Source organism: Chiloscyllium plagiosum, chromosome 4 (genome assembly GCF_004010195.1).
Source record: "Chiloscyllium plagiosum isolate BGI_BamShark_2017 chromosome 4, ASM401019v2, whole genome shotgun sequence".
NCBI lineage: Eukaryota > Metazoa > Chordata > Chondrichthyes > Orectolobiformes > Hemiscylliidae > Chiloscyllium > Chiloscyllium plagiosum.
In genome coordinates, this window is record NC_057713.1 from 82917911 (window position 1) to 82930338 (window position 12428).

Below are 12428 nucleotides of genomic sequence, written 5' to 3' on the forward strand. Positions count from 1 at the left end.
GGTGTCTATAATACAATCCCAATAAGGTGATCACCCCTTTCTTATTTCTCAGTTTCACCCAAATAACTTCCCTGGATGTATTTCCAGGAATATCCTCCCTCAGCACAGCTGTAATGCTGTCCCTTATCAAAAATGCCACTCCCCCTCCTCTCTTGCCTCCATTTCTATCCTTCCTGTAGCATTTGTATCCTGGAACATTAAGCTGCCAGTCCTGCCCATCCCTGAGCCATGTTTCTGTAATTGCTACGATATCCCAGTCCCATGTTCCTATCCATGCCCTGAGTTCATCTGCCTTCCCTGTTAGGCCCCTTGCATTGAAGTAAATGCAGTTTAATTTATCAGACCTACCTTGTTCTCTGCTTTGTTCCTGCCTGCCATGCATGTTTGACCCTCCCACCTCCCATTCCCTGTCCCTCCCCCACAATGCTTCTTTCTTCATCTTCCTTTCACCACCTGCCCCCACCTCTCTCTCTCTCTTTTCACTGTTTTTCTCCCCCTCTCTACCACTTCCCTCTCTCATAGACTCATAGAGATGTACAGTACAGAAACAGTCCCTTCGGTCCAACTCATCCATGCTAACCAGATATCCTAAATTAATCTAGTCCCATTTGCCAGCATTTGGCCCATATCCCTCAACCCTTCCCATTCATGTACCCATCCAGATGCCTTTTAAGTGTTGTAATTGTACCAGCCTCCACCACTTCCTCTGGCAGCTCATTCCATACATGCACCAGCCTTTACATTAAAAGGTTTCCTCTTAGGTTTTTTTATATCTTTCCCCTCTCACCCTCAACCTATGCCCTCTGGGTTGGGATAGTCCAGAACTAGAGAAAAAACTTGTCTATTTACCCTATCCATAACCTTCATTATTTTATAAACCTCTATAAGGTCACCCCTCAGCCTCCGATGCTCCAGAGAAAACAGCCCCAGCCCATTCAGCCTCTTTCTATGCCTCAAATCCTCCAACCCTGGCAACATCCTTGAAAATCCTTTCCGAAACCTTTCGAGTTTCATAACCTCCTTCCTATGGGAGAGAGACCAGAATTGCACACAATATTCCAAAACTGACCTAACCAATGTCCTGTACAGCCACAGCATGACCTCCCAACTCCTCTACTCAAAGCTCATACTAAATGCCTTCATCACTATCCTATCTCCCTGTGACTCCACTTTCCTCTGCTCTCTTCACTGCTTTCTCCCTCTCTTCATCCCTGCTTGCTTCTCTTTTCCTCTCCTTCACTGCTTTCCTCCTCACTTTGCTTGATACTTGCCTCCCTTCTTTCTTTGGTTCATCCCACTGCCTTCACTTTCTCCCACCCTATTCCCCCTGCTTTCTTTGCCAATTGTCCGCCCATTTTTTTGTTGCTTCTGCCCATTCCCCGCTGCTATTCCCTGGTCTCTTCACTGCTCCCTCCCATTGGCTGGTATCCACCCCAGTGTGTTCTGCCACTCAATCAAGGACCTAGTAGCTCTAGAGCCTTGCAGTTCCACTGGGTAATGGGGGTGCTGCTGAGGCAGGGAGAAGAAGGAGGATGCCAGGATCTGGAAGTGCCTTAGCATGGAAATAATATATTTTCTGGCACAAATGAGTAGGTCCCTAGGAGTGGAGGAGAAATCCCTTTGGTGGTATTGTTTAATCCATAGATGTGGTCTTTCCTTCCTGTGGCCCTGTCTTGGGGACTGGAGCCTTTGGCATACAACCAGAGGGCCATTTCTATACTGCCATGTCCATTCTTTATTTGTTCTTGGGACATTAGAATCCTTGACCAATATTGCCAATTCCAGTTGTCCATGTGAAGGTAGTGGTGAGCCATTTTCTTGAACTGTTGCAGTTTGTGTTGTGTTGGTGCACCCACAGTGCCATTAGGAAGGCAGTTCCATTGACTTGGTGACCACCACACATGGGTGGGGAGGGACTGCTGTAATGCTTGCAGAATGACCACCAAATTCTGATCTACTGGTATTAATTGGACCCTGGTAGCTTAATGGATTCACAATGCAGAGCTTCAGGTTAATGCTCTGAGGCCACAGATTCAAATCCCACCAGGGTAGCTGATGGGATTTAAATTCACTTAATAGGACCTGGAGTTGAAAGTTAACCTCTATAGTGATAAGAATGATCATCTGTGGATTCTTGTAAAAACACATCTAGTTCATTAACGTTCTTAAAAAGTATGAATGGTCCCAAGTGGGACCAATGTGTCAGGGAGCTGTCCGGACCAGATTATCCCAGCCTCTCCCCATTCCCAGCCTCCAAGAGCCATGAGAATTCAAATAATTTACTTACAAGTGGCCTCATAAATGGAAGTCTATATTTCTTATTTGATCTAGGCTTTGGACCAGAACCCATCCTTCATTCTGCAGCTACATTACAGTTATAAAAATATAAAGGTTCAAAATATAAACATCTGGATCAGGTGAAGGCTGTAATTTTGACTGACACTATGAGGCCACTTTTCAGTGTGTAGCCTGTTTAGGAAGTATGTCATTCAACCTATCGAGCTTGTCCTGCCACTGTAGATCAGGGCTGATCAGTTCCTCAACATCATTTTCCCACACTATCACATGTCCCTTAAAGTCATTAACCTCCAGCAATTTCAGTCCTCAGTCTGCTCAAAGATTGAACTTTCACACTGACTGAGCTAAAGGATTTCAACGATTCATCACCCACTGACTGAAGAAATTCCTTGTTACCTCAGGCTTAAGTGCCCTTACCCTGCAATAATTGCCCCTGGTTCTAGAGTCATCAGCCAGGGAAAGATCCTGTCACTATCCTAGCACCCTGTCATACCCTTTAAGAATGCTGTAAGCTTCAATGTCACCTCTCATTCTTTGAAATTCAAGAGACTACAAATCCAGTTTCCTCAATCTCTCCTCATAAGACAATCCCAGCGGCCCAGGGATTAATCTGGCGAATCTCCGTTTCACAGTTTGTGTTTCTTGCTTGTGACCAGATGTCTCTTTCTGCGTTACAAAAACAATAAATTGGATGAATGGCTGCTGATAAACCACAGCACTTTCAAGAGAGGAGTGAGCCTGTCCTAAAGTGGGAAGAGATTAGTTTAACATAAGTATTCTCCTCCTTCAATCTCATTTATGGGCTGTTACTACTGAAGCATGCCAGGGAAAAGAGAGAGAGAGCATTGCAGTTCAACTCGATGCTGTATTACTGAGTTGTGTAATCTCAGCCAGTCTGTGGTTAGTTTGGATGGATACTGACTGAATCCAGAGATTAAACTGTGATCAAAGGATATTCAGGCTAATTTTACAAGATTAGAGTCTTTCCTACAGAGCCTCACTTACCGGTAGTGTGCGTTGTTAATTTGGACATCTGTACCACATGATCTTCCATCAATTAGATTCAATTGGCAGAAAATGAAGGAGAAGCCATTTTTCAATTGCTGACAGGTGCTCCAGTTGGCAAGGCTTCAACCCGGGAGCATAATTTCATCAAATGAGTTTCTATTCATCAAATTGTTTATGAAGTTTGAGTTTTTTTCACTGTGACACTGAGATAAACATACAAGTGTAATTTTAACATTGAAACTTTGTGTTTCTAGTCCTGCTGTATGTCCGGAAAGAGTCAGATGAAGTGTTTGATGCTTTGATGCTGAAGTCTCCGACTATGAAGGGACTGATGGATGCAGTAAGTTGGTAGTTTCGTGTTTATTTTGAAATCGGGGAGCTGCTCAATTCCCAAGTGTAGAGTGCTACAGTGCAGGCAGTGAGATGCATGTTGGCGTTACTAATGTCAGCTGTTTCTGCACTGAGGGCAAAAGTAGAAAGAGGTGAGTGTATGACTATGGTTTTAAACCCCTCATCTGGAGAGAACAATGTGTAGAAGGAGCTGAAATTGGCCTGTCTTGGCTTACGGACTTTTACTGAACTACAGTCACTGACCTCAGTTGCTCTCTGCACCATTTTATCTTTCTTCATTTTCAAGACAGCCAAGGTTTCCACTACAGGAAGGATTGTAAATTCAAAGATGTTGCCTGATAATGCTTTGGTGGTAATCAAAGGTCCGCTATAATGTTGTACTATTTGGAGCCCAGCAGCAGGACTACATGAGGGAGAGGCTGAGTTACCTTAAAAATGTCTCGTCAGCACTCTGTGTGTGACCAAAGGAGTCCTCCATACCCACAGGCCAGGTTCCAGAGAGTCCCTGGACTTCCCAGCCTTTCCTGATTCTTTGAATAGCTACATCACACCCCCTTCTTCCATCACTCTTTGTCCCACCAGATCTGTGGGATGGCATTCTGACAGTTTCCCATCCTCCCACATTCCCATTCATGGCTCCAGTGGTCTCTGACTGGGGAATGGGTGGGATTCCAGAAGCTTTACAGAGATATACTACATGGAAACGGCCCTTCGACCCAACCAGTCCATGCTGACTATATTCCCAAATTAAGCTGGTTCCACATGCCTGCATTTGGTCCCTATCCCTTCAAACCTTTTCTATTTATGTACTTACCCAAATGTCTTTTAAATGCTGCAACTGTACCTGCATCCCACCACTTCTTCTCACAGTTCATTCCACACATGACCCATTCTGTGTAAAATAAGTTGTCCCTTTTAAAATCATTCTCCTCTCACCTTGAAAATATGCTCCCTAGTTTTGAACTCCCCACCCTAGGGAAAGGAGTCTTGTCAATCACCTTGTCCATGCCCCCTGTGATTTTATAAATCTCAATAAGGTCACCCGTCAACCTCCTACACTCCAGTGAGAAAAGTCCCAGTAATTCCATCTTATTTTTATAACTCAAACCCTCCGTCTCCAGTTTACATAAGGCTTGATCATTAAGACCCGTCCCACCCACTCTCTAACCCAACTTCAATATCAGGTCCAGCCTGTGCATGAACTGCTAAGTAGGTGTAGCCCACCATTTCTCTGTTAGATTGCTAAATGGTTAAGAAGTATAAGAAGAAAGCTATGAAAATAGAGGACACTGCTCTCCACTCAGAAGCTGCCATGGAATGGTTGGGAGTAAGATTTATTGTATTTAAGTGTTGAAACTTCCTTGGAATTTTTTCATTTTCCTGCTGGACCCAGGAGACAAGCTGTCCATTTTGGAAAGAATTCAGTATATTTTACTTTCAAAGGCACTAATCTTCAAAGTGAACAGCTTGACCTAAAGAATTAATTAACAAACAATGTTAATTGTACCTCCTTCCTCTTTGCATTGCTAGTTATCGGACAAGTATGGATTTCCACCAGAAAAGATTGGAAAGATTTACAAGAAAAGTAAAAAAGGGTAAGGAACACTTAAATCCAAAATGGCAACCAGTAAGGTGGGAGGAAACTTGAATGTCTTGATGATCAAACGCAAGATTTTAAACTAACAACTAACAGCATTCTCTTACCTAATTACTGTTCTGGAATAAATCACAGGTTCAAGAAATCAGCGGCATTATTTGCCAAGCAGGAATTTGGCAATGATTTCCTGGATGTTTTCTGTAATAAAATCTGAGAGGTCATAGGTAATTGCCATACATGAACCCCATCACAAAGATACAGAAACATGGGATTACTTATTTTGAATTAGCCTTCAATGATCCTACAGAAGACAGTGGCAATATAATTTGCCACAATTTATTTTTAAGTTGGATTTGGTGAGCCTAGGGTATGTCACACTGAATTGAAGCTTTGCTGCAGAGATTTATTTCCCAAGCCACTTTACTGTCACAGTCTGTTCTTCTATAACACGATGGTTGCATTCTTGTGCAACCCTGCATTATAGAAAAACTGCGCTTTAGAAACAGCGCCTAAAGTGTTGGCGATGTAATCATGTTATAGCCAACACGTTTTAGAAGTTTGCGCTGTTGAAACAGTGTCCCCAATTTGTCAATCATGTTACAATGGATTTGCTTTGATGAAATGCATTTTATAACAGAATGACCTGTACTTCTTGAGGGATGTGCTCTAATACACTGACCCAGTGTGGCAGCTTTACACTGGTTCACTATTAGCAGCTAGTGGTAGAAGCTCATCTGATAGTCCATTAGCTCTAATGTTGCTGAAGTGATTGGGGATGCTTTTTATACCTTATAAATTTACAGAGGAAAAATTATATTGAAGCTAAAAAGCTTACAAAGCACTACACAATAATAAATGTAATTTTCCTTTCATGGGAGGGAGCGTCACTGGTGAGGTTGGTGGATTTCCTTCCTTAAAGGACACTGGTGAACCAGATGGATTTTTACAACAGTCGATGAGAGTCAAGGTCACTGAGACTAGTTATAGATATTCTCGAATCAACCCATTCAGAAATGTTACTGTACCCCTCTAGAGCAGGTGGGACCTGAACTCAGATCTACTGGTGCAGAGGTAGGGACAGTATCACGTGTCACAAGGGGTCCACAAAATAGAACATAGACATTTACTAATGGACCTATTCAGCTAATCTAAATGAAATCATCGAATTTGAAGTCCATTGGCAGCTATGGTGGGATTTGAACCCATATCTCCAGAGCATTGGCTTTGGCCTCAGGATGACATTGCCATTGGCATTACTATAGGAGGTAGCGGTGGCCTAGTGGTGGTAACGGGGATAGTATTAGCAATGCCATAGTAATAGCAATGGTATTTTATAAAGAGATGCTTTGGCCTTGCATGCAGAATGAGCATTGGATGGGTTAGAAATGGAAATGAAAGAGGTTTTCTTTTGAATATTAACCTTTTTTCCATCATCCTAGAATTTTGGTGAATATGGATGACAACATCATTGAACACTACTCCAATGAAGATACTTTCATTCTCAACATTGAAAGTCTGGGTGAAAGCTTCAAAATCACACTGACTGAAATTTAACAGGGTTTTGGAATCAACCAACAGACAATCCTTCTTCGAGAGATGAATCACAATTTGACAATCTTGGAGACCTAAACGTGACCACTGGCCAGCTATGAATGACTGATGAAGAGGAGTTTGCTTCAATCAAGTGGACGTTCTCTGTACATACTTCAGAAATCGATGAAGCATAAGTGGCATTTCTTCCCACATTTTACTTCATATATAAATATTGACTTTTTTTTATGGAACTAAATTATCATCACAAAGACTTCAAAATAAGCAAAATCGTGATAGTACCTGGATGGCAAAATTTTAGCTATTAACTGGATGTTTGATACAGTGCTGCCTGGTAATGTCCTCTCTTACTTTGTCATGCTAATAGGCAGTTCCAGTTTAATCACATACTGGTTTATCGACACTAGATGCATCCAGCAACACCTCAGAACACAGGATTGTGAAATGAAAAGGTAATGCTTACTCCAACAGGAGAGCAATAAGATATGTTCAATTGCCTTTTACGGTAATTATGGGAACTTCTCCAGATGATTGCATTTTAGTCAAATGCATTTGTGATGAAATTGGCATTCACCCAACACTCCAGGCCGCACAGAGATATCTGTGTTTTTATTTGGGTTCTTTTAGGTAGCTTTGAGGACCAGTAACAACATCTTTAGTAGAACTTGACACTAACTTGAAATAGAAATAGCATATATAATTGTAAAAATGTCTATAATGTGCAATATAAATTTTACATAAGGCATGTTTACTGCCATTATGCTTTGGGTTGAGGGTTTTCATGGTACAGTAGTTGTGTATTTTTATTTTTTAATATAAAACCTGTTTCCTTCTTGTCTATATAATTAAGTTTGAAAGACATCTTGAGATTATACACAGTGACTGTATAAACTACTCTCCGGGCTATTTAAAGGATTTGGGAAACTTGAACGTTTTTACAAATTGTGAAAAAAAAACTGTAGACAAGGTAATATTTTTGGAAATGGGATTCGGGGTCTTTTCAGACTATAAAAAGACAGTTGTATTTTATTTTTTGTACATTTTTTTAAAAAGCAAAATAAACTTCCACATGTAAATAGATGTGTATACTTTTTCTACATTGGGAGAGGTAATCGGAAAGAAGACTAATCCTAACCTCCCTGGATGAATGTATAGATACTTAGCTGTTGTTTGAACTTCTGAATCTAATTGTTCACTCCTCGTCACCTTTTCCTTGCACTCTGTAGCAACTATCCCTCTGCCACTTCTGCTCCTTGTATCCTCCTCTTGTTCCCCTCACTTCTCATCTTAACCCTTCATTTTCTCTCCATCCCCTTCCTACTTCCCCAGCTCATTTGTATAGAATAGAATCCCTACAGTGTGAAACAGGCCCTTCAACCCAACAAGCCCACACTGACCTTCTGAAGAGTAACCTACCCAGACCTATTCCCCTACCCTCTATTTATGCCTGAGTAATGCACCTAACCTACATATCCCTGAATACTACGGGCAATTTAGCATAGCCAATTCACCTGATCTGCACATCTTCGGACTTTGGATGGAAACTGGAGCACCCGGAGGAAACCCACGCAGACACGGGGTGAATGTGCAAACTCCACACAGTTGCCCGATGCTGGAATTGAACCTGGGTCCCTACCACTGAGAGGCAGCAGTGCTTACCACTGAGCCACCATGCCACTGTAACCTTCTTCATTCCTTCCTGTTTTCCTCCCCCACCCTCCTCACCTCCTCCAATTGCTTTTACCCCTTGTCCACCATCACTTTGTTTCTCTTACATTGGTCTTAGCTGATTCTCCCTCACTGCTGTCTTCTCCCATCTCACACCTTTCTGTTTTTGTCAAGTTTGAAAGCTGAAACATTGTCGCATAGCAGTGCCACTGCTTTGCCACTGTTTACCCTAATGTTCAGTGAGCTATCAAAACTGCATGTGCATTCAAAAAGGTCATTTACATAACAGTACTGGCTTCATTTAAATGTGAAATGATCAGTTCATTTCAAAAGCACCTGTGCTGTGTTCTGAGTTAGATATTTCTTTTAACCCTTTGATTGAAAAGTATTCTCTGAGCTTACTGTACATACTTCGGAAATCTTGGACTGATTAGCACCAACCTACAGAGTAGTGAATGACTGGGATTCTGTACTCCAGAGAGTTGTGGAGGCTAGATCACTGAAAGTATTTAAGGAGCTGGTAAATAGATACTTGAAATATCGAGGAGTTGAGGATTATAGGACCTGGCTCCACAAGATCATGGAAGATCTACCCCAGGCCACAATTCCTTTCTTAAGTGGCGTGGCAGGTTTGAGGGGTTAAATGCCATACCCTAGTTCCTATTTATCATCTTATGATATGAATCTCTGCTCCAGCCAAACCATTTTAGCCATTGGACATAGTACAAAATCAGGCATTTTGTATGAACGATGCCTGAAAATGATTTGGTTCAAGTATTTCCTTTACGTGTTCTTCTTACTTTAACTTTTTGTTCAAAACAATAAAACTTCATGTTCTCATGATCCTGTAGAAAACTAGGCGTTTGCTTTGGGGATAGATACCTGGACATAATATTGCAAGCTCAAGGTAGGAGAGTTAAGAAATGAGAACACACTGGCTGTGGAGGATACACAGAGAGATGGAGATTGTGAGTAAATCATTGGCCTGAAGGATAAAGAGAGTTAAAGAAGATGTAAAATGTGGTAAGAATGTTAAAGATGCAGATAGTCAAATAAGGCAGTTTCTGGTAACTGTGGTTTCAATTTTTAATAGGGGTATGGTCCAGGAGTGGGGGAGGGGTGTGCAGTGGTCAAGTTGAGTCTGATGGAGAGGGAGATCTACTCCAGTGCCTGACTCAAGGGAAGGGAAGGTTAGGTCTGGAACAAGGGGATGTGTTGGTCTCTGGGAGGAGTGGACTGTGTTGGGTCCCCTGAGTCAAGTCCTGAGGGAATCAGTGTGTTGGTCCTTGGAGGGATGTTGGGTCAGGGTCAGGTGTAAATGTGCATGGTGCAGTTGCGGGTATGTGAGATAAATATGAGGTCACTTTAAGTTAGTCTGAAACTTAAACTCGAGTATTAAAGTAAAATAATTATTCATGAAACATTAAGTGTCCGATTTTTATGGATACTTTCAGAGGGATCAAGAGGTAGAGGAATCGCCCAGTGGAAAATTCAGTTTCCCATCCCACGGAACTTTTAAAAATTCATTCATTCATGGGATGCGGGCTCCTCCAGCATTTATTGCCCATCCCACTGGACAGCTCCAAGTCAACCACATAGCTGGTTTGGACTACATATGACTCCAGACCCACAGCAAAGGATGACAGTTTCCTTCCCTAAAGGATATCTGTGAACCAGGTGAGTTTTTCAAACAATCAACAAGGATTTCATGGTCATTATTAGATTCCTAATTCCAGATTTTTAAAAATTCCATCTGGGACTTCAACTCAGATTCCCAGAACATGCACAGTCCAGCGATAATACGACTAGGGATTCAGCGAAAGTTTCCATGTGCAACGCACAACTACACTGGAAGAATGATCATTTGGCCATTAGCACATGAGCTGGCTTTGGCTAATTTCGTACAGTTCTGTGTCAGTTTAAGGCTACGGAGACTCTCCTGAAGGACTCTTGTGGCACTGCGATAGTGTCCCTACCTCCTGAGCTGTCGGTTCTGGGTTCAAGTCCAAACTGCCCAGGCGATTTATCAAAACATCTAAAAAGACTAATTAAGATACTAAATGGTCCTTTGTATACTTTCAAATGTTATAGTTTAAAATTAACTATAATCATTTTAAAATGACAGAGGTTGAGCACTCAAATTCAATAAATCGTGAATCTTAAAATATGCTTTTCTGACATAATTACTGAGATGGATAATCAGTCTTTCTTTAAGTTCTGGGCAGCAGGTGCCCAGGGTTACACTTTGTAACCTGCCATCGATGAAAGCAGATTAATGACGATTTGAAAGCCTAATCCCACTTCAAGCTGCAGTTATTTTAGCTGCAGGTGGATGTGAAAGTCAGCCTTCCTGACTGGTAAACCAGTGAGGGCAGCCTGTCAGATTTTTTTCTGGGGCCCAAATCTGCACAAATTTGGCCAAGGGACTCCAACTCAGGCAGGAGCACAGCCTTTGAGAGCTGCCACTGCCCTAACTTCTGACACCCCTCTCCCTGCAAGCCTCACCCCAGAAAGAGTTCATATTGGGGGTTTGCTGGCCTGGCACCAGTCATGGCTTCTGCTGTGGCCCTGCTGAGTTCTGCTGATGCCAGCCTCTGACCAGGAGGAGCAGAAATCACTGTCCGATGAAGTGATCCCACTGAGTCAGCAATTGGATAACCTCAATCAGGCTGGCTATCTCATTCCTGATGGATGGGTGCATGCGGCCAAAATCGGAGGATAAATTTGAAAATCCTGGCCATTGTTTGGGATCAACAGGGACCAACATGTGACAGGCTCACTTCTGAGCCTGCTCCCCATATCCACATTGTAGAACCAAGGAGTACAATATGATGTAGTGGAGGGGGTGGGGGAGGGGGAGGGAGCAGAAAACTTATTGAGGACAATTTGGTGGCCTGGATGACAATGCACTATCCCATGATCGATTACATTTCTATAAATTGCACTATTTTGACCTTCTATCAGTGTGTTTGAGTATCTGCCAATGTAAGTGTGCCAGGATGATACCTAATTCAATGTCCATGCAGGATGTACCATGGATCGGTGTCTGTGTTGAGAATCTACTGCAGCATCTGGAGGCAAGAGGAACAATCTGTGTACAGGGCTGAGAGTTCTGCTAACACCATTGGCCCACACAATCAACCATCACTATTCTGACTTGACCTCAGCGTCCAAAAGTGTTGATGTGAAAGAACTGGTCAGTGCTGTCTGGGGCAGCATGATGTACAGCAACAGAAAGCCAACAGAATCTGAGATCACCAGTGATCAGGGACCCCTCAGGTCTGCATGGTGCCAGTGTCTGTGTATAATGTTTGTGCCTTCTATAAGGCTTCACATCGGTGGGTCTTGCAGCCCCTTCCCTCAAAAGTCAAGGTACGTCTCCAGCCCACTCTGGGAGTGGCTGCAGCCATTTTCTTCTCTAGTGTGTAATTTTGATTTTCATCATGAAGGAAGGAGACAATGAAAACTTGGCCTGTGGCTTCCAATCTCCATCTCACTCATTGGTTAGGCCTTGAACATCCAGATCTATTTCCTTTTGGTCTTTTCTGTGAACTCCATAAGCTTCACCCCTCCCTACCCCCCCACCTGAGCTCTACCCAACAAGAGCTTCTACCTGCCCAGGTTCGATTCCAGCTTCAGGCAACTGTCAGTGTGAAGTTTGCACGTTCTCCCCGTGTCTGCATGCGTTTCCTCTGGGTGCTCCAATTTCCTCCCATTGAGCAAAGATATCCAAGTTAGGTGGATTGGCCATGCTAAATTGTCCAATGATGTGCAGGCTAGGTGAGTTAGCCATGGGAAATGTAGGGTTACAAGGAATAGGTTTGGATCTCTCTGGATACACTCGATGAGCTAAATGGCCTGCTTCCACACTCAAGGATTCTCTCCCAGACAATGGCTGCACATCTCCCTGATCATGTTAGCACTTTCCCCTGGATTTGCTGCTGTGGAGCTACAG

At 42.8% G+C, this 12428-nt stretch overlaps 1 protein-coding gene across 1 annotated transcript in view; it reads left to right on the plus strand.

Moving 5' to 3' along the window:
• The window catches only part of LOC122549157 (grainyhead-like protein 2 homolog), a 153539-nt gene extending 145658 nt beyond the window's left edge, over window positions 1–7881 (plus strand). Inside the window, exons 14-16 of the mRNA XM_043688500.1 lie at window positions 3561–3646; window positions 5188–5252; window positions 6694–7881. Coding sequence (XP_043544435.1) covers window positions 3561–3646; window positions 5188–5252; window positions 6694–6808 — 266 coding nt within the window. The 3' untranslated portion in view covers window positions 6809–7881. The remainder of the gene's footprint in view (window positions 1–3560; window positions 3647–5187; window positions 5253–6693) is intronic.
• The last annotated feature ends 4547 nt before the right edge of the window (window positions 7882–12428 follow it).